Raw genomic sequence first — 27,255 nt, 5'->3', positions numbered from 1 at the left:
CTTCTATTTTTGAACATGCGAAAAAAGAGGTGTTTTTCAATAATTTGCAGCCTAAAACGGTGATGAGATAGAAATCTGGTGTCAAAGGGACTTTTATGTAAAATAGACGCTCGATTTGATGGCGTACTCAAAATTCCGAAAAAACGTATTTTTCATCGAAAAAAAACACTAAAAAAGTTTTAAAAATTCTCCCATTTTCCATTGACTGTAAAAATTTTTGAAACATGTCATTTTATGGGAAATTTAATGTACTTTTCGAATCTACATTGACCCAGAAGGGTCATTTTTTCATTTAGAACAAAATTTTTCATTTTAAAATTTCGTGTTTTTTCTAACTTTGCAGGGTTGTTTTCTAGATTGTAACAATGTTGTACAAAGTTGTAGAGCAGACAATTACAAAAATTTTGATATATAGACGTAAGGGGTTTGCTTATAAACATCACAAGTTATCGCGATTTTACGGAAAAAAGTTTTGAAAAAGTTACTTTTTGCGTTTCTCTTTGTTTCGTCGTCCGTGTCTGTCGCGGGCAGGGCTTGCGAAATTTCGACTTTTTTTGTGATAGCTGACAGAGCACTCCAATCGTCTTCACCACGACAACCTGATTTTTATATTCTGCTTTCGTTCGTTTCACACACAAAGGAATGAGTGCTACGCAAAGACACTCACACAATCATTGACTTCCCTCCAGGAGAAAAATCGACTAGAGAGCGGTCGTTTGAAATTCTACCGAGATTCCGATCATCTCTCCAATGATAGCAATCATATGATTTCTGTCACCACGCAGCTTACTAGGAAGAGAGAGACAAAAACGAGAGAAAGAGAAAAAGCACGTTGTCTCGTTCGGGCGGCTGCTTGAGTGGTGCTCATTTTTCGTTCGTTTCGTCTTCGGTTTTACGTTCACTGACCGTTGCCAAGCAATGAGGGTCATGATAGGCGTTGTGTGTCAGCGATCAAATATTGTTTTGGGAAATGATCGCTGACAGAAAGCTCTATCGAATATCGAGCAATCCCGTTCAGTGATCGATCCCTTTTCAAGCATTGGTCGCGGGTGACCATAAACGGCCATGATAAATGACGACCAACATTTTCAAAACAATTTTTTAAAGATTTAAAGAAGTCGTTTTTTCTGAAATAATTTTTTTTATCGCCTGCTTCAACGATAAAAAGCTACCGTTAACCCTTACCCAACTTTGCACAAAATTTTCACAGCTACTTATTTTTGCCTAAGGAATCGAATCAGGAGGTATATCTGATATCGATTTTTTTATTGTCACCCTAGTGCACAAATGTTTTTATTTTCATTTTTTTTTTGCTGAAAAAATCATTCATTTATTTTTTACAAAAAACATCATCATGAAAACAATACTGTCAGAGCTTTTGCTTTGCGCAAACCTGGCTATTTAGAAAAGTTTGAGCTATTTCTTTCAAAATTATGTTTTTTTTCTAGCCATGGTTCTAACGCGGCCTTAGAAGCTTAAAATTAATCCTTGGATTTATGTTTTGTTTTAAATATGACGTCAATTCTGTGCTATCTAGTGGCACGACTAGAGTTGAAATAAAGGATGTGTCACAATATAGCACAAAAGCGACGAAGAGTCATTTTTGAAGCAAGTTTTGAAAATAATACACAGCTAAAAAAGTAGTAATCCAGCTGCATGTAAAAGGCCTGGGTGTAAAATAATTATTTCATTATTTTATGCAATTTTATGTGATTTTACACCCTGAAATATGTAGCCCATCAGTATGGGAAACCTACTTGACCGAAATGTCAAGCTTATATATGCGTTTATCCTTGCAGTTTTTCATCGGTCTGATGGCTGAGTGGGCTAAGGCGCCAGTCCTTACTGTTGGTGCTGGGTTTGAATCCCGTCGGTTGCAACTTTTTTGTGTTTGCAAAAAATGTACATGCAGTGTGTAATATTAAGTGTTTATTTTGACGAAGGTGATGTGCATGCTTTTGCATGCGATTTTACCATCGGATTTTTTGCTGTGTATCAAGGCATAAATGTTGTCAAAACCTTGAGGGTTCGCCTCACCTTAAAACGGAGCTGCCAGCACTCCTAGTAAAACTTTCACTCTAATTTCATTTAACGTCACCAAGCGGACAACCACTTTGGCCACCATCGCCCAGCAACTTGTGCCATACGTCATCCGTGCGGCACCATAATGGCCCCTTGGACCCACCCAGGATTTGCGCCCCAGATGCACTGCAAAATGGCCCTTTTTTCCCCGCCGGGGGAGAGAAAGGTTTCCAGGTGATGAGCTAGAGGCACAAGATTTCAAAAGTCTTGCAACGAAATTTAATTAATCATTTTTAAAAGCTTTTCCTGTCAACTGGCACTGGCCTGCTGTGGAGGGAAATTCAATTTTTGTTGTTAGTTTTTTTTTTCGCTGCAGATGGTCTGCTTTTAGCAGCCCGGTAGCGCTACTTTAGAGCAATTTATTTTCGAACAGATGTTTCTGGGAAAATAGATCGTTGATGGAGGGTGACGATGGAATCTGAAAGTTTCTTCCGGATTCCGGGAAGGAAACAAGATGCTATACATTACGGGAAGTGTTTCTGCCAGGTGGAAAATAAGTACAAATAAAAGAAACCTGATGTGGAAAGATGTTGATCTTTAGAGAGCTTCAAGTTCTGGAATGGGTATTGTTCATAAGTTTTATTATTTTAAAACAAGCTTCTGAATCTATGCACAAAATTTGTAACTGACCCCAGTAATCAAGAGAAAAGTTCGTCACTTCATAAAACATGTTTCCGGTTCTTTTTTCCACTTCTTATTGTCACAGACCCTGTAAATATATAATCCTTCCTCCCAACTAAGTTATCTCCAGTAATTTCTTTTGCATACCCTCCGCTCTCTCGAAAGCTCCTTTCAGAAAAAAAGAGAAGTGCAAAACTTGAAGGTTTAATTAAATTCAGAAAACTCTCTTCCTTCAAGAGCGCTTGAAGAATGTCTTTCCCCTACCCCTTAAGAGGGGGTCGGGTCAACTTCCGTCCCAGTATCCCAGGAGGAAAATGTGCTCCAACAAGTTGCATACAATAGCAAGTATCATCCCGACCTCTTGAAGAGTGTTTCTTACAACTATCGTCGGCTTGGCTTGGCTCGGTGAAAGAATGGAAAACTTTTGCCAGCCCAACTTTATTACTTTCCCCCCAGGAACCTCGTTCTGCTCCTCTCTTTTTATTGAGGAAGGGGATGGAAATCTTGGATGCTGTTGTTACTTGCCTAAGATGGCCTTTCGATGCAGAGTATTTCTCGATAAAAGATGAAAGATACTTTTTGATTATTTTGACTTATTTTATTTTTTTTGTTTTTCCTAGAAAAAACAATCGGAAAAAGTTACATTTTAATAACACTTTTTTTGCAGAAATTCCAAATGTGAATATCTTTAAATTCTCGTTGACTTTAAATGTAGGCTCAATCTTAACTGATCTGGATTTAGTTTCAACTGCTCTCGAAATTCAATTTAAAATATTGATCTGGATATTTATTTATTTATTCATTTTGAATTTGGCTTTCAATTGTCCATGTATTCTTAACCTGATTTTGATTTTTATTAAATATAAAAAAGATGAATTTTTAAATTTTCATTTTTGGCCGTGTGTTTTATTGATAGACTTGCTATTGAAAAGTTAGTTTTGATCACAGAAAAATGAATAATTAATAAAAATAATTACTTTAAGTAGGTCCAAACTGTGATCATGCATGATTAAAAATGATCAACTTTAAGTTGGTCCTAACTATGTATGATCATGCAAAATCTTGGGACTTTCTGATTGATTTGGTGTCTTCGATAGTGTCGCAGGTTAAGTATAAGGTAACTTATGAAAAGGTACATATAAGAAAATTCGCGATTTTATTAAAATTTGTAATTTTATGTTATATTCTAAGTTTTTTGACATATTTTGAAGAACATCGTAAAGGTTATTTTTGCAGTTAAAACAGTTTCGTGAAGGAACGAAACTCTGCAAGAAAAAAAGTGTAATAAGCTCAGACAATTTCCCATAACTTTCCTTTTTAAACATCAATCGTCTGAATACTGGCTTCTGAGGTTGAAATTAAAAAAAATGATTTTTTTCAGTGGCTTAAATTTAACAATAATTTTTCAATTTTGAAAAAGCTAAGTCTTAAAACGAAAAAATATAAGAAACTTGAGAAGAGTTGAGATTCAAAAAACAAATAGTGTAGCAGTACTTCGTGAAATATTCTTAAATTGTACAAATTTGAGCATCTTGTTGGCATCTTTCGTAATTTTAACACATATATTCATGTGGGCTAGCTCGCTCTAAGGGTTCAACTCGTTAGAAAAATCAAATAGTGCGAAAGAAATAAAAGCAGTTTGCCAAGGAGTATTTTTGGAAGTGTCATCAAGCAGCGCTCAAGCAATTTCATCTGCTACTGGAGAAGGTGTTGCAGGTGGAGAAGAAGTACTTGGAAGATCAGCAATCTTGGTTGAGGTTGGTCGGAGAACGTATGAGATAAGCTGTATCAGCACAACCCAAGTCTGATGCAAACTATACTTACAGCAAGTATTGAATTGGATCACACACATACACCGACCCAAAAAAATATCAAGAGTTAAGTCTGTTGCAAAATTATGTACCGGTTTTGATAAAAAATCGAATATATTTACAAAACAATCATAGTGCAAAACTCAGTTATCAATCAAAAATTAATATGAACATTTTTATTTAAAAAAAGTGCATGCACCCTTTCCCAACTAGATAATTAATTCATGGAGAAATATTTCCAAAATGTTCAGTTTATTTGCAATTTTTAAATAGAGCAGTTCTCTACGGAACGGTCTTTTTTCTTTAATTTTAATTTTTGTATTTTTTAATCCGGCTGAAACTTTTTTGGTGCCTTCGGTATGCCCAAAGAAGCCATTTTGCATCATTAGTTTGTCCATATAATTTTCCATACAAATTTGGCAGCTGTCCATACAAAAATTATATGTGAAAATTCAAAATTCTGTATCTTTTGATGGAATTTTCTGATCGATTTGGTGTCGCAAAGTTGTAGGTATGGATATAGACTAAACAGAAAAAAATGATACACGGTAAAAATTTTTTTGGGGATTTTTAATTTCACTTTTTGTCACTAAAACTTGATTTGCAAAAAAACACTATTTTTATTTTTTTTTATTTTTTGATATGTTTTAGAGGACATAAAATGCCAACTTTTAAGAAATTTCCAGAATGGGCAAAAAAACATTGACCGAGTTATGTTTTTTTGAATCAATACAGATTTTTTCAAAAAATTGAAAAACTGGTCGTAAAAATTTTTCAACTTCATTTTTCGATGTAAAATGGAATTTGCAATCAAAAAGTACTCTAGTGAATTTTTGATAAGTGCACCGTTTTCAAGTTATAGCCATTTTTAGGTAACTTTTTTGAAAATAGTCGTAGTTTTTCATTTTTTTAAATTGGTGCCCATGTTTGCCCACCTTTGAAAAAAATGTTTTTGAAAAGCTGAGAAATTTCTCTATATTTTGCTTTTTCGGATTTTGTTGATACGACCCATAGTTGCTGAGATATTGCCATGCAAAGGTTAAAAAACAGGAAAATTGATGTTTTCTAAGTCTCACCCAAACAACCCACCATTTTCTAATGTCGATATCTCAGCAACTATAGGTCCGATTTATAATGTTAAAATATGAAACATCCGTGAAATTTTCCGATCTCTTCGAAAAAAATATTTTCAAAAATTTAAAATCAAGACTAACATTTCCAACGGGCCAAACATTCAATATTACGTCCATTTGAAATGTTAGTCTTGATTTAAAATTTTTGAAAGTATTTTTTTCGAAAAGATCGGAAAATTTCACGTATGTTTAATATTTTAGCATTGTAAATCGGACCTATAGTTGCTGAGATATCGACATTAGAAAATTGTGGGTTGTTTGGGTGAGACTTAGAAAACATCAATTTTCCTGTTTTTTAACCTTTGCATGGCAATATCTCAGCAACTATGGGTCGTATCAACAAAGTCCGAAAAAGCAAAATATATATAAATTTCTCAGCTTTTCAAAAATATTTTTTTCAAAGGTGGGCAAACATGGGCACCAATTTAAAAAAATGAAAAACTACGACTATTTTCAAAAAAGTTACCTAAAAATGGCTTTAAAAAACTTGAAAACGGTGCACTTTATCAAAAATTCACTAGAGTACTTTTTGATTGCAAATTCCATTTTACATCGAAAAATGAAGTTGAAAAATTATTGCGACCAATATTTCGATTTTTTGAAAAAATCTGTATTGATTCAAAAAATGATAACTTGGTCAAAGATTTTTTGCCCATTCAGGAAATTTCTGAAAAGTTTGCATTTTATGTCCTCTAAAACATATCAAAAAATAAAAAAAAATTAAAATAGTATTTTTTGCAAATCAAGTTTTAGTGACAAAAAGTGAAATTAAAAATCACCTAAAAAATTTTACTGTGTATTATTTTTTTTCAGTGTAGTCCATATCCATACCTACAACTTTGCGAAAGACACCAAATCGATCAGAAAATTCCATCAAAAGATACAGAATTTTGAATTTTCACATACAATTTTTGTATGGACAGCTGCCCAAATTTGTATGGAAAATTATATGGACAAACTAATGATGCAAAATGGCTTCTTTGGGCATACCGAAGGCACCAAAAAAGTTTCAGCCGGATTAAAAAATACAAAAAAAAATCGAATGACCGAAATCTCAGAGAATTGCTCAATAACTTCATGAAGACAAAGCACCTCTGTATCTCATCAACCAGCAATCCGATCAACAAAATCAAAATAGAAAAAATTGCTGAACTAATTAAAAACAGTTTTTTTTGGTCTGCCTTTATAAAGTAAATAATGAGCCCAAAATATTGAAGACCTGATAACCCTTTTAATAGTTTTTAGGCCGGATCTCATATAACGTCATGATTCGAAATCCGGACACTTAGTACCATATTATTTTTGTTATAGCTGGCAAAAAATCATGTAATAAGTTGGAAATGTAGAAATATCATCAGGATTTAGTATAAACAGTCAGTTTTAAGAGAATGCATACAAAATATGTCTTTTCTAACAATTTTTCTTCAGAATTTGAAAATTAAAATGACTTGTTGTGCTCCGAATCCCGGACACTGTTAAAAGCTGATTCGAAATCCGGACACTTTTGCTTCGAATTCCGGACACTCGATTTTGCTTATGAATCGCACAAATTTGGACTGAAATGTTAGTGAATGGCATTCTTTAGGTCTCAAATAAGCTGTTAACATCAAAACAATCGATAGTTTATATAAAAATGGCTAGAATTTAAGAAAATCAAAAACATAAATTTCTGCTTTGCCTTCCCGGTGCTTCGGACGCCTATGAAATATTTCCGTTGAAATGTTTCACATTTTGGGTAAACTTATAATTTTAATTTATTTAATTGTTTTGGCATTAACTACAGCGTTCAAACAAACTGTAAATGATAATTGACGTTAGAATTCATCAAATAACACAGTTTGGACATTCACAATGTGAACTTATATCCAAACAATTGATAAAACAAGTTGAAGTGTCCGGGTTTCGAAGCGTCCGGGAATTCGAATCATGACGTTATTGTCATGAAAATGTGTCCGGATCTATTATGCAACCCATTGTAGAAAGGTAATCAGAAGATCTTTCCAACAAGTTCAAAACTTCGAAGATCTGATAAACCTATCAAAAGTAATGAGCACTGAAGTATTATTCATCAACTTTTTGGAGCCGGATCTCTAATTTTTTTTATAAAAAAGATAAGCAAATTCATCAAGCGACCTGAAGTAAGTTGTGTAATCAAAAGACCTTTCCGTTGAGCCTTTTTAGGACTCTAAGAAATTTCAAAATATTGTTCAAGAACCTGGGAAAACAGCTGTTCCAATTCGCCATATGTGTCCCGATTCGCCCCAGATGACGGTACTGATTATTTTTTACCATGCTTTACATTTTTAAAATACTTTTGATTGAATTCAAAATATCAGCTTTATTAAATCCCAGAGAACTGAGCACTGTCTTCAAGTGAGGCAAAATTGAAAATATTTACGATCAGATAGTTGTGTGGTGGCTGGTTGGGTGGTTGCTCCTTAATCTCCATTTCATGAGGGTCATCTCTTGCCAGGGGATGGGCGGGGGTTGAAAATTGCTTCCGGCAAAAGTTTGTCCTGTTTCTCGGTATTGGAAAGCGTGCATCTTCCGAGCGTGGTGGCTAATGAAGTCGATTGATGCTTTGGAATAGTTTTTGGCATTGTGCTGGGAGCTCAACTTGATATAGTCGATTTGCAAAAAAGGAAAGTTTTCCACAATATTTCGCAAGGAATGTTGTTGAAAGCTGTTAAAATCTGTGTGCAGCCACTCGGCGATTTGCAGGGAATGAATATGCATGTGCATGAGTGGCAAATATTTGCAGTTGCAATTTATGCAATTTTGTTTGCGCACTTATTGTGGTATCGCATTTGAGAGCTTCATATGTCTTTTGGAATGAAGTTCTGCAGCAGCAGAAGCGTCCACAACATCAGCGACTCGAGTTGCACCCCAGAGTATAATCGTTTAATAATTTATCATATAGTCATATTTATGCCTTGGTCGCCTTGTCATTGGAATGCAGTGGCAGTCTAAAGATGGTCAACAATTGGTTTTAGTAGTATCTCTATCTGTTTTGGCCACTGCCAACAAATATGGGGAAGCACAAGCAGTGATCAAATTGGCAACATTCTCAATCAGCATTTACCAAATGTGACGCATTTCACCACCTACAATTACTGTTCCAAATTAAATTAACTGTTACGCCGACTGATACTGAAACCAATCGAACATGAGCCGACGACTATCGATGGCGAGGGGCGAGGCAGTATGATCGCCAGTTAATTAATTATATCCAACCTCACCAGTTGACCAATTGCGTCAACCAAGTGCCTTCGATAAGCGTGGGTGCGTGTGCGTGATTCAGGCGAAATTTTTGTTATTTATTCAGTGCGATTCAATTCGATAAATTGCTTTTAAAATCAACATCGGCACTCGAGCCTCCAAGCGCTTCAAAATGATACGCCAAAAGTGTCATGTTTTATTCAGACCAAGTGGTTATGCATATTGAAACAAGGATGCTTTATGAATAAAACATTTTCAGATAAATTATTGTTGTAACAGACTCGAGCCTTGTTTGGGCAGAGTGATGATTGAATTGATTATGGGGAGATCATTTTCAATTTTGTAATGTGACCATTAGAGTAAAATTATGGAGATTTGTTGGGGTAGAAATGACTGATTTATTTTTTAAAATATTTCATTATTTTAGCAAATGAACCTGAATTGCTTCTGAAAGTTCCTCAACCATACCAAGTCAAGCGGTGCAAACAAGATCTTTCCAACGATATCTACTTATTTTCGATCTAAGCCTCTAGCCTTTAGGCTTGTTTTCCTCGAAAAAAAGGCTCATCCTTCCAGAATCCGTCGAGCGTAAAATGGAACTCCTCGATGAAGCTTGTAACTTGAGGGAGGGGAAAAAAGGGAAAGCTTCTCGAAACGGTTGCTTGTTGAAATTCTTCGCGGAGATCTGTCCGAGTGGTTCTGGATATGACAGCGAAAATCCTCCGCTGTGATTTTGGACAAACCCTTTTGGAATTCAACTGGCATTAGAAATGGTTAAGAGCCATCCTCTCGTAGAGAGGAAAATCTTAACGAATTACACGCTTCTTGGTTGATGTTTTTATCGTTCAAGTATAAAATTGAAGCTCACCTATCGAGCGCGATCGCCACCAGGTGCAGAATCGACGCCGTACAGCACAGCACGTCGCTCGAGGTCCACATGTCGCACAGGTCCGCCCCGAGCCGCCACTCCTTGGACACCTCGTACACGGCCCCCAGCGGCATCACGAGGCAGGCCACCAGCAGGTCCGCCACCGCCAGCGATAATATCAGATGGTTCGCGACGCTTTGCAGGTTCCGTTCCAGCAGAATCGCCGCAATCACGAAGACGTTTCCTGAAAAGTTGGAGAAATAATTGTAAAATTGATTAGCAATATTAAAAACTAATTTATAAATTTTATCCGACAAAAATCATTCAAAGATCACAGAATCGTTTAAAAGTAATTCTTTACTCTTTACTCTTTACTCTTTACTCTTTACTCTTTTACTCTTTTACTCTTTACTCTTTACTCTTTACTCTTTACTCTTTACTCTTTACTCTTTACTCTTTACTCTTTACTCTTTTACTCTTTACTCTTTACTCTTTACTCTTTACTCTTTACTCTTTACTCTTTACTCTTTACTCTTTACTCTTTACTCTTTACTCTTTACTCTTTACTCTTTACTCTTTACTCTTTACTCTTTACTCTTTACTCTTTACTCTTTACTCTTTACTCTTTACTCTTTACTCTTTACTCTTTACTCTTTACTCTTTACTCTTTACTCTTTACTCTTTACTCTTTACTCTTTACTCTTTACTCTTTACTCTTTACTCTTTACTCTTTACTCTTTACTCTTTACTCTTTACTCTTTACTCTTTACTCTTTACTCTTTACTCTTTACTCTTTACTCTTTACTCTTTACTCTTTACTCTTTACTCTTTACTCTTTACTCTTTACTCTTTACTCTTTACTCTTTACTCTTTACTCTTTACTCTTTACTCTTTACTCTTTACTCTTTACTCTTTACTCTTTACTCTTTACTCTTTACTCTTTACTCTTTACTCTTTACTCTTTACTCTTTACTCTTTGGGTAATTCTCTACCAACTCACACGAAATCGGGAAAAGTTGCCCCGACCCCTCTTCGATTTGCGTGAAACTTTGTCCTAAGGGGTAACTTTTGTCCCTGATCACGAAACCGAGGTCCGTTTTTTGATATCTCGTGACGGAGGGGCGGTACGACCCCTTCCATTTTTGAACATGCGAAAAATGAGGTGTTTTTCAATAATTTGCAGCCTGAAACGGTGATGAGATAGAAATTTGGTGTCAAAGGGACTTTTATGTAAAATTAGACGCCCGATTTGATGGCGTACTCAGAATTCCGAAAAAACGTATTTTTCATCGAAAAAAACACTAAAAAAGTTTTAAAAATTCTCCCATTTTCCGTTACTCGACTGTAAAAAATTTTGGAACATGTCATTTTATGGGAAATTTAATGTACTTTTCGAATCTACATTGACCCAGAAGGGTCATTTTTTCATTTAGACCAAAATTTTTCATTTTAAAATTTCGTGTTTTTTCTAACTTTGCAGGGTTATTTTTTAGAGTGTAACAATGTTCTACAAAGTTGTAGAGCAGACAATTACAAAAATTTTGATATATAGACCTAAGGGGTTTGCTAATAAACATCACGAGTTATCGCGATTTTACGAAAAAAAGTTTTGAAAAAGTTACTTTTTGCGTTTCTCTTTGTTTCGTCGTCCGTGTCTGTCGCGGGTGACCATGAACGGCCATGATCGATGACGACCAACTTTTTTAAAACTTTTTTTCGTAAAATCGTGATAATTTGTGATGTTTATTAGCAAACCCCTTATGTATGTATATCAAAATTTTTGTAATTGTCTGCTCTACAACTTTGTAGAACATTGTTACACTCTAAAAAATAACCCTGCAAAGTTAGAAAAAACACGAAATTTTAAAATGAAAAATTTTGTTCTAGATGAAAAAATGACCCTTCTGGGACAATGTAGATTCGAAAAGTACATTAAATTTCCCATAAAATGACATGTTCCAAAATTTTTTACAGTCGAGTAACGGAAAATGGGAGAATTTTTAAAACTTTTTTAGTGTTTTTTTCGATGAAAAATACGTTTTTTCGGAATTCTGAGTACGCCATCAAATCGGGCGTCTAATTTTACATAAAAGTCCCTTTGACACCAAATTTCTATCTCATCACCGTTTCAGGCTGCAAATTATTGAAAAACACCTCTTTTTTCACATGTTCAAAAATGGAAGGGGTCGTACCGCCCCTCCGTCACGAGATATCAAAAAACGGACCTCGGATTCGTGATCAGGGACAAAAGTTACCCCTTAGGACAAAGTTTCACGCAAATCGAAGAGGGGTCGGGGCAACTGCTGTGTGAGTTGGCGGAGAATTACCCCTTTACTACTTTACTACTTTACTACTTTATTTGTGAAGAAACCGTGTGATTAAATCTATGAAATTGATGTAAGTTTAATAAATTTGGTGTCTACACCACAACAATGCAATGCACGAGTTATGAAATCCCATCAAATTAGTCGCCTCATAAATCTTCAAGTACAACCGAAGAGCTTTTCCCCACCATTTTCGCACAACCCCAAAAGACAGACCCCGTTGTCATTCGACGAGTGCCAATCCTGTCTCCACCACTTCCCTTCCTCCTCTATAGTCGTCAACCCGGTGGTGGTGGTTTCAAGCTTGGGCAAACAAATCAAACCCCAAAAGCACGCTTATCGGCTCGTCGTCGTCAAGTGACACCTGCCCCCACCCCCTCCCCCCCCCTCTTCCGCGCCACGTGCCAGGCCACGTGCCACGTGTTGATTGATGACTGTCGCCCAATTTGAATCGCTCGGCCGGATTTGGGCTTCCCGTGCGTCGAACTGTCTTTTGGTTTCGGCCTGCCGTGGCGTTGATTTAAGGGTACCGGGGAGGCAGGTCCTCCGATTTGACGTCGTCACGTCACCAGCTGACGCGGGGGCGATTGTCTCGGGCCGGGAGACGCACCTTGCGTACTTTTCTGGGCTGTTGTGATAGGTTACGGTGGGTTACGTGTTTTGAGTAATTATCAGACTTTTAACAATTTTTACAATTTTTATAAATAACTTGTGAATTTTATTTTTCAGTAAAACGTTTTTTTCCCGCTTGAATGCTATTTGCCGTCAAGGTAAGTGTCAAACTCTACAAACGAAAAATTTAAAATTTAAGTTCAAGTGCTGAAAAGTAGAACTCTACAGCCTGTAATAAGTTAAGCACATTGTATTTTGATTAGTACAACAAAAAAAAACATATATCGAATTGAAATGGATGCATAAATGTTCTTTGCAGTACTGTTATTTTTTGTTATAAAAAGAAGGCTGTTTTATCATTCGAGAATGTCTGAAAAGTCTAGCAAACAAAAACAAATGAATGTAAAACCGTAAAAACGTTTTTAAAAAAATGATTTTTTCCTATTTATAGTCACTTCAAAATTTATCCTATTCATTTAAGAATTGTTCAATAATACAATTTATATATAAAATTTCAGTTCAGTTAACTGCTTCATTTATGGGGGAAATATGAATAGGGAAAGCAAAAGCTTTGAATTATATTTTCATTAACCTAACAATACGAGTCAAAAGTATATGACTAAATATATCACTAAAATATCACTAAAAATTCAATTGGCTGGCTGTCGCTTGAGCTTGAAATATTTTTTTTTTTTAAGAATTGCTATACATCACTACTTTAAAGATATGGTCGCTTTCCTGAGAAAAAATCACACAATTTTGAACAACTGTTATTGGTAAGTCAATATCACCAGAACCACAAAACTGATTTACTTACTTTCATCATGTTGGATTACAAAAAAAAAAACAGTATTCAGTACTATAATTTTTTTCTTAAATATACTCAGCCCCCGGTGATTGGTCACTTTTTCGTTTGGCACTTTTTTATTTTGTACCCCGTTGGTTGGTCAAAGTAAACGGCGCTCACGCACACTATCAAAACAAACGTTTGGTAGTGTATGTGAACTTCGTGTTAAAGAGGTGCCAAACTAAAATGTGACCCTGTTCGTTTGACAACAGTTGGTGCCAAACCATCTGGTGTACTAAGTTTTTCATTTTCAAACCATCAAAGCATTTTTAGTAGTGTTTGAAAACTTTGCAACAAGAACAGCTTTCGATCCCAATCTTTTCTCTACGAAGTTATTTTTCAATCGTTAATTATTGTTATTCAAATTTAAGTTATTTTTTATCATGATCACTTTTTTTGTTAAAGTTCAGAAATTTTTCTGGCAAAAAAAAATCTTTCAATATTTGATAAATTTTGAATAATGTGAATATTTATTTCAAAAGATCTTAATGTAAATCTTAATGTGTTAAACAGGCTTTAGAAAATCGTGTCTTTTTGATAGATCAGTCCGTAAATCAGTAGACCAACATTTTGTTTTTCTTTTAATGCGTGTTTACTTAAGATGGTCTATAAATAAGCCACAATTAGTATTTTTATCATTTGCCACATTTGAATTCTTCAATGTTCATTTTATATGGACTCCTCAATTTACAATTCATTTATTTGCTGTTAATCCAGATCAATTTTTAAAATTACGTTCAATTTAAATTAGACACCGCGCCGTTTTTGCGAAAAATATTTTTGATTTGTGCAAATAAAACATGGATGTTTTACTGATTAATGCAAGAGAATAGAGTATAAATCATGCCTGGAATATCAAATTACTGTAGTTTTGATTCTTTCCAAGTGTCAAGAGACATTGAACTTTTGTTTTTAACATGCAATATCTTTAGAAATTCTAAGTTAATCCCCTTATGTGGAAAGGGTTATCAGATCTGAACAGAAAAATATCTTGCAAAAAATTTGAAAAAATCTGGCAAGCCACGTTTCTCAAAGTAATGAGCAGTTACAAAATCGCGTTTTTTCACTTATTATACACCCAGAACTGGGAATCGGTATACGAGAGGATAAAGAGCATGACTCGATAGTTAAATGGCATTGTGAACGGACGGGGAAGATAAATCCCGAAATTACCGAAAGTACTTTACTCGTGGGTTCATTCTGCAAAAAAAATCAGCCTTAAAAAAATGAGTCGATACCGAGACTCGAACCCGAGACCTTCGCCATATTGAACTGCGCCTTTGCTGAATCGGCCACCATGGTTTGGAGAGTAAGGGGCGATCATTTTTTTCATGTAAGCCACTCAATGGGATGAAATGTTTTAATGAACGAATGAACACGATTTGTTGTTGTTGTAGCGCGAAAGGTCTTTACTCTCGTCAAATAGTACTTTCCTTTCGTTTCTTTTCGAAAGAACCATCCGCATGGATGTTAACTTTGGGTGTAAATTTGATGTAATCTGGAATTAATGAAAAAATGACACAGCTTTTATAAAAATAAGTGTCAAAGTAAATGCAGTTCAGCAAAGTTTTACCTTGAAGCGTTTTTTTTTGAGTAAAATTTCCAGTCAAATTTGTTGAACTATGTAAAATTATTAAATTATTAAGGAATCAATTGAGCACCCGCCGTCGAGCATTTTTTGTTTTTTCTACAATGTATTTCTTATGGAGCAAACTGTCAAAAACTGAACAGGTGTACTGCTCTGGGTGATGAATAGAGAAAATGCGTAACGTGATTTTCGAATGATCCCACTTTGTTTACATCTACAAAGTAGGAGGCTGTTCAAGCACAAGCATGACTTTTTTCTTACTGATAAATGAGCGGTTTTATAATTAGTAGTAATAGTAGTATATGTGTTTTATTTTTCTAGTTTTGACATTTTTTGCTGGAAATTTGTGTGTGTTTTCAAGTTTTGATCGGTTGGAAGAGGTTTTTCATTTTTACGGGTGATGAAGAACTGCGTCGAGAGTGTCATTCTGTGATGTCGCAGATAAATTTCCTGGCTGATTTTGGACTCCTGCAGCTTTTCCTGGTCCAGCGAAAAAACAACTTATCCATCAAACAGAGAAAATTTTCAGTAAACCAGGCTTTCAAACGATAAAGACAGCTTTTGGATGCATACAACCGCATCGACTCCATAAACTGCTTCCATTCATAATTAAAAAAAATGACGATCTTGCCTTCAACTTTCTTAAGATTTCGCGACTTCAAATTCAGGTTTTCAAAAGCCACATATTTTTTATTCTTGCTAAAAAACAATTTTCATTGATCGATAACAATACTCTCTACTTTTGGCGAACAGTAAATTGGTTCCACTTTGACAGTTCAAAATTGAGGCCGTTTTGCGAACCACTATTCAGCACCCAAGTACTGCTGTGCGGACAATTATTTGATCTGAGGTTTCATTTATTTTATTAACTAATTTTTTTTGGTTGTATCATTGGTCAATTCAATGAAAGCATCTCAAAAAGGACACTCGCTCGCGACGAAATGTGTCTAAAATATTGGACTCACTGTTAAGGTGTCCAGAAAAAATGACCTCACAAGCGAAAAACGGCTTTTTAGGTTGTTTTAGGCATCTGTGCTAATTTTGAGCGAAATTGGTTGAGATTGACCCATTGATACCTGGGCCAGAAGTTTGTGAAAAAATGTGTTTTATCCAAAATAGTAGTTTATGCAACCCCTGGCAGACGGTAATAACAAAATTAATAATATTTCAATAACAAATCCTGTTAAAATAACAAAGAGTGTTATTATTTTATCCTGAAGTTCAACTTCAAGAAGAAAAAATAATAACAATTTCTGATAAAATAACAAAATTTGGTTTTGAAGTGATATTATATTGAAAATGTTTAATAACACGCTAATAAGAGGAAATGTTATACATTTCAAAAACTCTCCTAATAACAAAATTTGTTATTCGTTCGGTATACTGACCTAGAAATAAAATTACCATAAATCGCACAAATGGACAAGTTTCTAAGTGTCCATAACACAATCTGTTATTATTTTTTTCTTTTGTTGAATATGAATTGATCTTTGAGATAATTTCGCCTAATTTCGTCGAGGTCATTATTTTGGCCATGAAATGGGGTCCTTAAGCTAAAATTATTCCAAAAAGTTGAAATTTTTAAAGTTGTTTTGTTTTTAAATTATTTGATATACCCCCTAAGGGACTTTGCTAAAATTGGCTAGAACTATGAAATAATTTTGACCAATTTTATCGGGGTCATTTATTTCACCATGAAATGGGGTTTCAAGCTAAAATTAATCGGATATAATGAACTTTTGAGAGTTCATTTTTTTTTTTTTATTTGGTTATATTCCCTAACGGAATTGATTTATTTTTTGTGAATTTTTGATGTGTGAATAACAAAAACTGTTATTATTTTCACAGAGCCAGGAAGTCGGAGCTGACGTTGAAGTTCGAGCTGGAGCTGCATCGGATTCAGCAAATTTTCAGCAACTTTTACTTGGAGTCGGAATCTGTGAAGTCGGGTATTTTTAGAGAGCTGGAGTCGTCGTTGACGTCATATCCTGCATCCAGAGTCGGAGTTGTCTTCAAGTATGGATTCAAAGTCGCTTGGAGGTACCCGACTCTGCAGCCCTGACTAGTACAGAGGAGTTATGGCAACTGCAGGTTTATTTGCAAATTACAAATAAACCAAAACAATAACTTTTTTTGTTATGGAGACATACCAGTTCAATAACATTTTGTGTTATTATGCTGCTCCACCTCTCCGCACAAAATAACAAATCTTGTTATTCCTTCATGATTCCTTCTGTGTTATTGGTTTGTTATTGCAATAACAACATAATAACAGTTTAAGTTATTCTTCGAACAAATCTTTGTTATTGATTTTTGTTATTTTAACAACTAATCCGATCATCCCAATAACATATTTTGATCTTCTCACAATATCAAAAACTGACCTTCCCAAGTTATTTCCGTCTGCTCGGGACACGTTGTTAAAAGAAGATTTTTTCAGCACGAGTCGTACATTTATCCAACAAGGTTTACCGAGTTGGATAAATACAGCGAGTGCTAAAAAAAACAAGTTTTGCAACGAGTTGCTTACAACATTTTTTGCAATTCCAAAAAACGATTCTAGAGTTGAACTTTATGTCAAACATTCATGTGTTTAGTAAATTTACCACTCAAAACTAAAAAATATTGAAAAGTGTTCCTTTTCAGCACTGGTATTGAAAGGTATTAATTTTCTTCCTGTTATTTTTGGTAGGGAAAAGTAGGCCGTTTCGTTTCTTCAGAAGAACAGGAAAAGTTGATAGTTTCACAGCGGAATTGCAAAATAGTAGTTTATGCAACAAGTTGCAAAAAGAGCATTTTTTCAGCACGAGTCGTACATTTATCCAACGAGGTTCACCGAGTTGGATAAATACGAAGAGTGCTGAAAAAATCAAGTTTTGCAACGAGTTCCATACAACATTTTTTGCAATTCCAAAAAACACACACTGAGTGAAATTTTGTGTCAAATTTTCATGTATTTCGTCAATAAATCGTTTAAATCAAAAAAATGTTGAAAAGTGTTACTTTTCGAAACAAGTGCTGAAAAGTTTAACTTTTCAGCACCCATTTGAGTGCTGAAAAGTAGAACTTTTCAGCATTTATTTTGAAAAGTGTTGCTATTCGATTCTGTTATTTTTGGTACAGAAAAGAAGCTATTTCGTCGTTCAAGAATGACAGGAAAAGTAAGTAGTTTCACGACGGAATTGCAAAAATTACTTTTTTAAATCCCTAATAACTTTTCAGAACCACGTTTTACAGTTTTATTTTTTTTTACAAAGTTTTCCAATGAGAATCTTATTTTTGGGAAGATTTGTATGGAAGTAGCACCAAAACGAGTTTTTCCTTATTTTTTTTTCGATTTTCCCATAAATAGCTCAAGGAACAATATTCAGCTTGTGGAGCGAGGTTTTGAAAATAGTCCCATATTCTGGGCACACTACTCACGGTACATCAGTTGCTTAAAAATTCATAATTAATGTTACACTTAGCTGAAATATTAATTTTCTTGATGTGATGCAAATAATGTAGTAATGTATCTAGGCGATTATGGGTTTTATAGTGAAACTGAACGTCAACCATTAATAACCTCTATGTGTTTTTAAACTCAACAGATTGATTGCTTACGGCTTATTTACCGTTTGTCTCTCTGTACCGTCATACTGGACTGTTCTTTACTAAAAAGGCAAAGTTGTACAAAGATTGTTGAAGCGTTTTTTTTAATAAAGTAAAATTCCGAGAAAGTTTTGAAGATATTCAGTTATTTCAAAAAAATAAAAACCATTTTTTTCGGGTTTGAGATGTGATTCATACGTAAACATAGAATCATGATAGTTTTAAATTTCAAATGTTAAATTTAGAATCAACTTTTAATTTTTATTCACCCCACCATGTTTCATCACTAGGTAGTCGATCAATCGCATGAAACCGGCGGGGCCAAAATTAATCAAAACATTAACCGGTCTGGCAGTAATTTATCACCACCGGCCGGCGACGACAACGACGCCGACGACGACAGAAACGGTGGGACAGCTTATTTGATGACTTTGTTATCGCTCTTATCCAGTCGCCCAAAAAGTACGTAGCGGTACTCCTGAAATACGCCATCGTCAGCCCCAGTACAGCAAAGTTCCGGCTGTGTGGTGTAGATTTCCTGTCATGTCACTGTCACCAGTCAAAATGAACCCGCAAAAGTGATCACCTTTCACTCCATGAAGGGTGCCCCGGTGCGGTGTGTGTTGTCAATTTCAGAGATTCAGTTATTGGATTGATACGTGGTTGATACCATATTTTGTAACATTTTAATCATCAAGCTATTTTTCGCCAAATTTTACTTAATTTTTAACTTCACCATCATAAAAAGTTTAAGTTTGAAGACTAATTTGTTGCAGATAGGTACATTTACAATAATTTCAACTTTGATTAGCTTTTGCTGTTCAATAACCCGTGAAATGGAAAACAAAAACAGCTCATCACTTTGAACAAATACCACCGCCACCAATCACAATTAAGTGCAACAAACAAATTGTGCCTCATCCATCACCGAGACCCAGCAGAAGCCAGTCGACCAACCAGCAAAACCCTCATCAATCAAACCATCGTTGAACCGAAATGAAACAGAATAAAAAGGACTTTATTCCCCACTCACGCACACACACACACACACACACCTAGCTGTAACCCTCGTAATGAATCTGCCCGGCTATTGTTTGTTTGTTTGTTCGCTAGAGAGCCTCCCCCGCACTAACACTCACGCTCAACCACAACTAAAACATCACTCCGGTCATACTGGTTTTGTTCCGTTTGAAATGTGTCCCGGTGGACACCTGTGCCTCTCAGCTAACGCACACACAAACACACACACACACAGAGTGGACCTGGAAATGGAATGACCTGTGGCGAACAACAGCGAAAACAAAAAAAAACGGCCACCATTCCGCAAATTACTTTGCCAATCCCAAAGCCATCACCATCAACACCGGAGCCAAACGAACCGGTAATCAATTAGAAAGGGTGGTGAAATTTACAATACCGGTGCGTGTGTTACAATGTGGTTGAAGGATACATTCATAGGTACAAAACAACGAGGTGTTACACCGAAGGTTAGTGGTTTTATGAGTATTGTTACACAATCCTTAACTTTTCAGATGTTGGCAGATCACAAATCTTAATAAAGAACAGTCTTTATTATCAATCAGGAAATGGTTCCAACCTAAACATTTTGATGATCCTGAAATCATACAATGCAAAAACAAACAAGTGGCCTTTGTGTGTACTGACTTGCTACCCTGGGCATCAGTGCATGAATCAATGCAACGGTCCAGTTAGAGATTGAAGAGCTGTTCGATGCACCAGGTCAGGTTCGAGGTTTAACCCTTGGCGAAGCAAACTAATTTATCTTTCTCACAGAGGGAAACTTTACGCCTGTAATTAGTTTTATTATTATAATGTTATGTTGAAAATAATGTTGACTAAAGTTGGATTGATGTTTTCTAAGTTTCACCCAAATAACCCACCGTTTTCTACACCCAAAGGAAAAATATATCTCAAAATCTGCAACAGTGGATTTGCTGCAGAAAATGTCACATTTTGTAACATTTTTTGCAGCAAGCCCGTAGATCATTTTTGCCCGCGTGTTAACATGTCAGCGATCTGCAGTTCTCACCAACACATATAATGCTGGACCGTCCTCGAGCAACACTTCAAAGAGAAGAATATGTTGGTGCTCTTTCACTCACATTTCATCAATCAAGCGTCCATGGCGCGGTGGTAGCGTGTCGGATCAGTAATCAAAAAGTTGGTGGTTCAAACTTCGTTCTGTTAAGAGGTTTTTTTTGTAAAACACAACCAAAATGCCATCGGTAATGTCGATAATTGCCGGTAACGGCCAAAAATGTCATACTCCTATATCACAAAAAATGCATGAGGACAGTTTTCATGCAGATTCTGATATAATTTCATGCAGCCATGCATCACAATCATGCGACCGCCGTTTGGGTGTAACGTCGATATCTCAGCAACTAATGGTCCGATTTACAATGTTAAATTATGAAACATATATTTGTAGGGGGAGAGGGGGTAATATGCACCCCCGGGGCAAAATGCACCCCCTGCTTTTCTCGGTATTTGAAAGAATTTTCCGGGTGAAAAATCATAGAAATTGGAGGCTTAACACTGCTAAACCATGCTGGAAAAATTTGAGCATCGTGGTATAAAAACAGCTTAAGTTATTTGCAAAACTTTAAAATGTTGTGTTTTCATCTAATTTTCATTGAACTTTCATTTTGATTTTTGGACAATATAAAAAGCATTTATTGTTATTGTAAGTGTTGAGGTACAGCCATCCCTCATATTCGGAACAGTTTACAGATCGGCCAATGTACAAAAAATCATAGCAAATCGGTAATTGAACTCAATGATTCGCTTTTATCTTCATTTGAAAGCTTTTCATGCGATCTTTCGAATGCTGTATCGAATAACTGCAAATTTTTACTTTTATATCAAGTTTTTGAAGAAAAACTTTGACCCTTGAATTCCACAAATTTGGAACACTTTTTTCTTACGGATGTAAATAAACTTTGGATCTCTCCAGGAGTACGTATTTGTAATAAAATAATGACTTCATACACTGCAACCAGTAAAACTCATGCTTAGTAATGTTTTATGAATGGTTTGCTAACTTTTTTGTGAAAATATCAGTTAAATTCAGGTGTTCCACAATTGTGGGAGGCACAATAACATCCCACAATTATGGAACAGGCAATTTGGAGGCAGTGTTTTCTAGCTCTGAACAAAACAGTCTCGAAATGCAGTTTTTTATTCAAAAAAAGGTGCTAGTGAAATAACAAGAGAATGTTCAAATAAAGGTCCTAAAAATAGAGGGGTCGCCAGAAAAGATTCATTTGGCATGCTATTGTCAAATTTTTACAAAAGTGTTCCGAATTTGTGGGTGTTCCGAATATGTGGGATGACTTGACTGTATATAGTTTTTGCCAAAATCTTCATTATTGTGTAGATAGATGAGTCCAAAAACATCAAAAAATGCATTTTTAATTAAATTTTCTGCAAAAAGCGTGGTCGGGGCAAAATGCACCGCTGTGAAGCTCCTTTATAAAAACAGCGGTGTCATCTAGTGGTGACTAGTGAAAACTGCTTTTAGCCGGTGCATTTTGCCCCATGTTGTGGTGCATTTTGCCCCGTTGTTGTAGTGCATTTTGCCCCAATGTTGCGGTGCATATTGCCCCGCATTGTTCTCTGAAATGACTCAAAAATATTTTAAAAAATCTGTTATCTTTAAACAATTTTGAGGTTTTTAAAGACTTTTTTCACTTGGATGACGTTGAATAATAGTTATTTATGAACATCTAACGAAATTCTTTCAAAGAAATGCTGTTATGGTTGAGAAATCACAGTTTTCTTAAATGTATAACATGACGGGCTTTTATACAAAAACCACCCTTTTTACGATATTTCGAAATTTCTTCAAAATGGGTTTCTAAGCATAACATTTGTTCAGTTTTTGATTCTGAGTCGATATGTGTACGTGAAGGTGGGTCTAGGAACTCGTATTAAGAAGTTCACTTTTCAAGTGATGTTATAGCCTCTCCTCAGTAAGGTGAGAAAGGCAAAGCACAGGCCAAGCTGACTCCTAAAAAAATGTAATTTTTTAAAACATTTGCAGTTCACATGAAACAAATAAAATTCCCAACCCTAAAATTTACTAAAATTTTAGGAGTTCTTCTTTCTAATGCTTTTTAAAGATCAAAATTGGTTGAAAAAAAATAATTTTGGCGATTTTAAAAGTCGAAGCCCGTGGGTTTAGTTTTTTGAATTGCCCTTCTATAGATAGAAACACAACAGACCTTTGCAGAGGGAGATAAACTTCAAAAAAATGTTTGAAAATATTATTTTAGAAAAGATCGGAAAATTTCACAAATGTTTCATATTTTCGCTTTGAAAATCGGACCATTTGTTGCTGAGATATTAGAATGGTGAATTGTTTGGGTGAGACTTAGAAAACTTCATTTTTTTGTTTTTAAACTTTTGAATGGCAATATCTCAGTAACTAAGGTCCGTTTCAACAAAGTTCAAAAAAGCAAAATATAGAGAATTTTCTCAGCTTTTCAAAAATTTCAAAAGTTGGCAAACGTGGGTACTAATTAAAAAACAAAGAATAACTGCGACTATTTAAAAAAAGTTACCTAAAAATGGTTATAACTTTTTTTTGTAAAAATCAGTATTGATTCAAAAATCCATAAATTCATAAAAATTCAAAGATTTTTTGTCCATTCTGGAAATTTCTGAAAATTCGGCATTTGATGTTCCCTATCACATACCAGAAAATAAAACAAATTAAATACAGTGTTTTTTGCAAATCAAGTTTTAGTGACAAAAAGTAAAATAAAAAATCACCAAAAATTTACTATCGTGTATCAGTTATGTTCTCTGTAGTCATTATCCATACATTCAAAAGATACAGTATTGTATGGACAGCTGTCAAATTTGTATGGCAAACTAATGATGCAAAATGGCTTTATTAGGCATACCGAAGGCACCAACAAAGTTTCAGCCGGATTAAAAAATAAGAAATCTCAGAGAATTGCTCTAAAGAAAAAAATCTTCAAATATAACATCATTCAAAAAACCTTCATCAGGGGGTGACATTGGGTCTGAGAGCTAGATTGGGCCATACAAAATGTTGAAATTTGTATGACCGAATCTCACTCCCTAGACCCAATGTCACTCCGAATGACGTTAAAACATTTTTTATGGTGTTACAACCCAAACAAGGAAATTAGAATGGGTAATTTTCATTTAAGTGTGTTAGTTAGTTAAACAAACATTTCTAAATCTGTTATGTACCTAAATTCACTCATTGCAACTTGGTTATTGATAGATAAACCCAAACTGAATTGAATAAACCAACATTTCATCGGGTTTTTTTCAAAACTTGTTTTCTGTTAATTTGATGGTTAGACTCTGATTTATTTTTTAGGATTGGTGGCCTATTAGATCCAATAGAGGTGAATAACCATGCGCCTCCATTGAATCTTACTTGCTTAGAATGAATCCATAGAGATGCTTTGTTTATTGAAACGATTCCATACAAAATAAATCCCAAATTTAAGCAAAGTGATTTGGCTGGAATGATCCAAAATTGAAATAGCCTTCTTTTTTTCGTTTTTGATAACAATAATTTTTTGACACATTTTTATCTTTTATTTTTCATTGGATAAGTTAATCTTAAGTGTGCTTTTGGAATGATTTTTAGTCCTTTATTTCTTGAATCGAAAACATATTATTTGTTGGAAGTTTGATTTTGATTGCTTTTTTGAAGAAAAGATTTTTCTGAGCAATTTAAATAAATATTGCTGATCAATTTTGAGTATAATTTGAACAAATCGAAACTGTTACACACCTTCGAATGCCCAACAACACCATTCTAGTCCTTTTCCCATCAAACCCAAACATTGAGCAGAAAAACCCTTCATTGCAAAACCCCATTCGATAGAGTCGTTCACCGGAATTAATAACCATGGAAGCGGATCTGGCGAAAAAAAAAGCCCAAAAAACTCTAGCTCGCTTTTTTTCGTGCTCGCACGTGCACCGTAGTCGTCGTCGGGCCCTCAGCCTTCTGGCAAATGGGTTTCGATTTCAATTACGAATCGATTTACTTCCCTTCGTGGAAGTCCTCCGCCGCCGTCGTCTGCGCGGTGTGACAATAAAACATTTTAACAATTCAGATGACCAGACCCTCCATTTTGAATGGGGGATGAGAGGACTTGGCGTGTAATAGACTAAATGACTGGCTTTTTTTCATTCTTCTGGGAATGGAAAGGGTCCTTTTAAAAGGACTGCTTCGCCGTTTAGATTGTTGGGAAAATGTCTTCTTTGGGGAATAAATGAGTAATCCTTTTTCGACTTGTATGACAAATGATTGGAAAAGAGGATTTTAGAAATGGACGACTTTTTTGTGAAGAATTGAGGAAACCTTATTTGAATAGAGGATTAAAGTAAAAGCATAACATTCTATGATTCCGATGTTACTGAGTAACATTTTGAAAAGAAATCTAATTTCCAAGCAATATGGAAACAAGTCTTCGTCAAATTCTGGAAAATTCGATTCTTCATGTATTGTCTGAAAAGCGAACTCCAACATCGAATCGAACGACAGTCACCAGGTTTCTTCTACTCGACAATGATTTTGCCTTTCATCGATTTCCATTGAAAATGTTCCATTGTCGAAGCTCGTCGCAGGAAACCGGTCCCACAAATGGGCTGTGCCACGAGAAAACCCATTCTGAGAAGTTTCCACCCGGGCAAGCTTTGACGATTTTCTGGTTTCCTTCATCGGGAACAAAACGATGAAGAAGAAGAAGAAGAAAGCCTTTTTGTGTAGTGCTGTGACTAAAACACAATTCTGACTTTGCATCCTTACCTTTATCCGAAAATAAAAACTCCACATTTGAGCTGCTGGAATAGAAAAAAAGAAAAACATTTTCCCCACCCGACACGTGGAAAACGGGAGGAAAATCTTATGCAACTTGGTGTGTGTACCACCACGAACAACTTTGCACTAGTACCCGACATGTCACACAGCAAAAAGCACTCCAAAAACGGCTGTGCAATTTGTTGGAGGTACGTGGCTGGAGCCACGTGTTTCGAGCAAGTTTCGAAACTGACATCATCATTTGAATGGGTTTTATGTGTATTTGATTGCGATGGAAGCAGCAAATGGACTGTCATTTTGCGCCGCCGAGCGGTAAGGATTGGCGCATATGATGTGATATTAAAGTAATTTAAAGATCAAAGTTTATCTCTAACAACTATATTATGTTTCTAAATAATTAATGACATCGATGTTATTACTACCGCGGCCTAGCACTTAATAATCGAATCAATTCCCTGGTAAGACACTCGATGTCCCCAGGGGAAACCCAAAAGCCCAAAAAGGCCGTGTGCTGCAAAAACTGCACCGCCGCGCGGAGCGCTCGTCTGTGCTGACGGTGTGAATAAAAGCACCTTTGGCCACTGTGCCCAACTCAAGTGAGGGTCTTTGCTATAATTTAAGTTAGGGTAGGTCGCACGGACTAAGTCCGGCGCAATTTGTATAGAAAGCATGAAAGTGATAAGATGACTTTTTCTTTTTCTGTTATATGTTGAAGTTTATTAAATTCAAATTAAGTAAACAAAATCTCTCATCTCTCATCTCTCATCTCTCATCTCTCATCTCTCATCTCTCATCTCTCATCTCTCATCTCTCATCTCTCATCTCTCATCTCTCATCTCTCATCTCTCATCTCTCATCTCTCATCTCTCATCTCTCATCTCTCATCTCTCATCTCTCATCTCTCATCTCTCATCTCTCATCTCTCATCTCTCATCTCTCATCTCTCATCTCTCATCTCTCATCTCTCATCTCTCATCTCTCATCTCTCATCTCTCATCTCTCATCTCTCATCTCTCATCTCTCATCTCTCATCTCTCATCTTTCATCTCTCATCTCTCATCTCTCATCTCTCATCTCTCATCTCTCATCTCTCATCTCTCATCTCTCATCTCTTATCTCTCATCTCTTATCTCTCATCTCTCATCTCTCATCTCTCATCTCTCATCTCTCATCTCTCATCTCTCATCTCTCATCTCTCATCTCTCATCTCTCATCTCTCATCTCTCATCTCTCATCTCTCATATCTCGTTGATCATGACCGTTCATGGTCACCCGCGACAGACACGGACGACGAAACAAAGAGAAACGCAAAAAGTAACTTTTTCAAAACATTTTTTCGTAAAATCGCCATAACTCGTGATGTACATGAGCAAACCCCTTATGTTTGTACATCATTTTTTTGTAATTGTCTGCTCTACAATTTTGTAGAACATTGTTACACTCTAAAAATAAACCCTGCAAAGTTAGAAAAAACACGAAATTTAAAATGAAAATTTTTGTTCTGAATGATAAAATGACCCTTCTGGGTGAATGTAGATTCGAAAAGTAAATTAAATTTCCCTTAAAATTATATGCTCCAAATTTTTTTTCAGTCGAGTAACGGAAAATGGCAGAGTTTTTAAGACTTTTAAAGTGTTTTTTTCGATGAAAAATACGTTTTTTCGGAATTCTGAGTACGCTATCAAATCGGGCGTCTAATTTCACATAAAAATCCCTTTGACACC

General features: G+C 35.5%; 1 protein-coding gene across 4 annotated transcripts in view; it reads right to left on the bottom strand.

The window, feature by feature from the left end:
- The window catches only part of LOC120424996 (5-hydroxytryptamine receptor-like), a 133,009-nt gene that overhangs the window by 71,595 nt on the left and 34,159 nt on the right, over positions 1 to 27,255 (bottom strand). For all 4 annotated transcript variants that reach the window (XM_052707535.1, XM_052707537.1, XM_052707536.1 and 1 more), the window contains exon 3: positions 9,735 to 9,978. In XM_052707535.1, coding sequence (XP_052563495.1) covers positions 9,735 to 9,978 — 244 coding nt within the window. The remainder of the gene's footprint in view (positions 1 to 9,734; positions 9,979 to 27,255) is intronic.

This window comes from Culex pipiens, chromosome 2 (assembly GCF_016801865.2).
Source record: "Culex pipiens pallens isolate TS chromosome 2, TS_CPP_V2, whole genome shotgun sequence".
Taxonomy (NCBI): domain Eukaryota; kingdom Metazoa; phylum Arthropoda; class Insecta; order Diptera; family Culicidae; genus Culex; species Culex pipiens.
The sequence above is the reverse complement of the archived record's forward strand: the minus strand, read 5'-3'. Positions and strand labels throughout refer to the sequence as shown.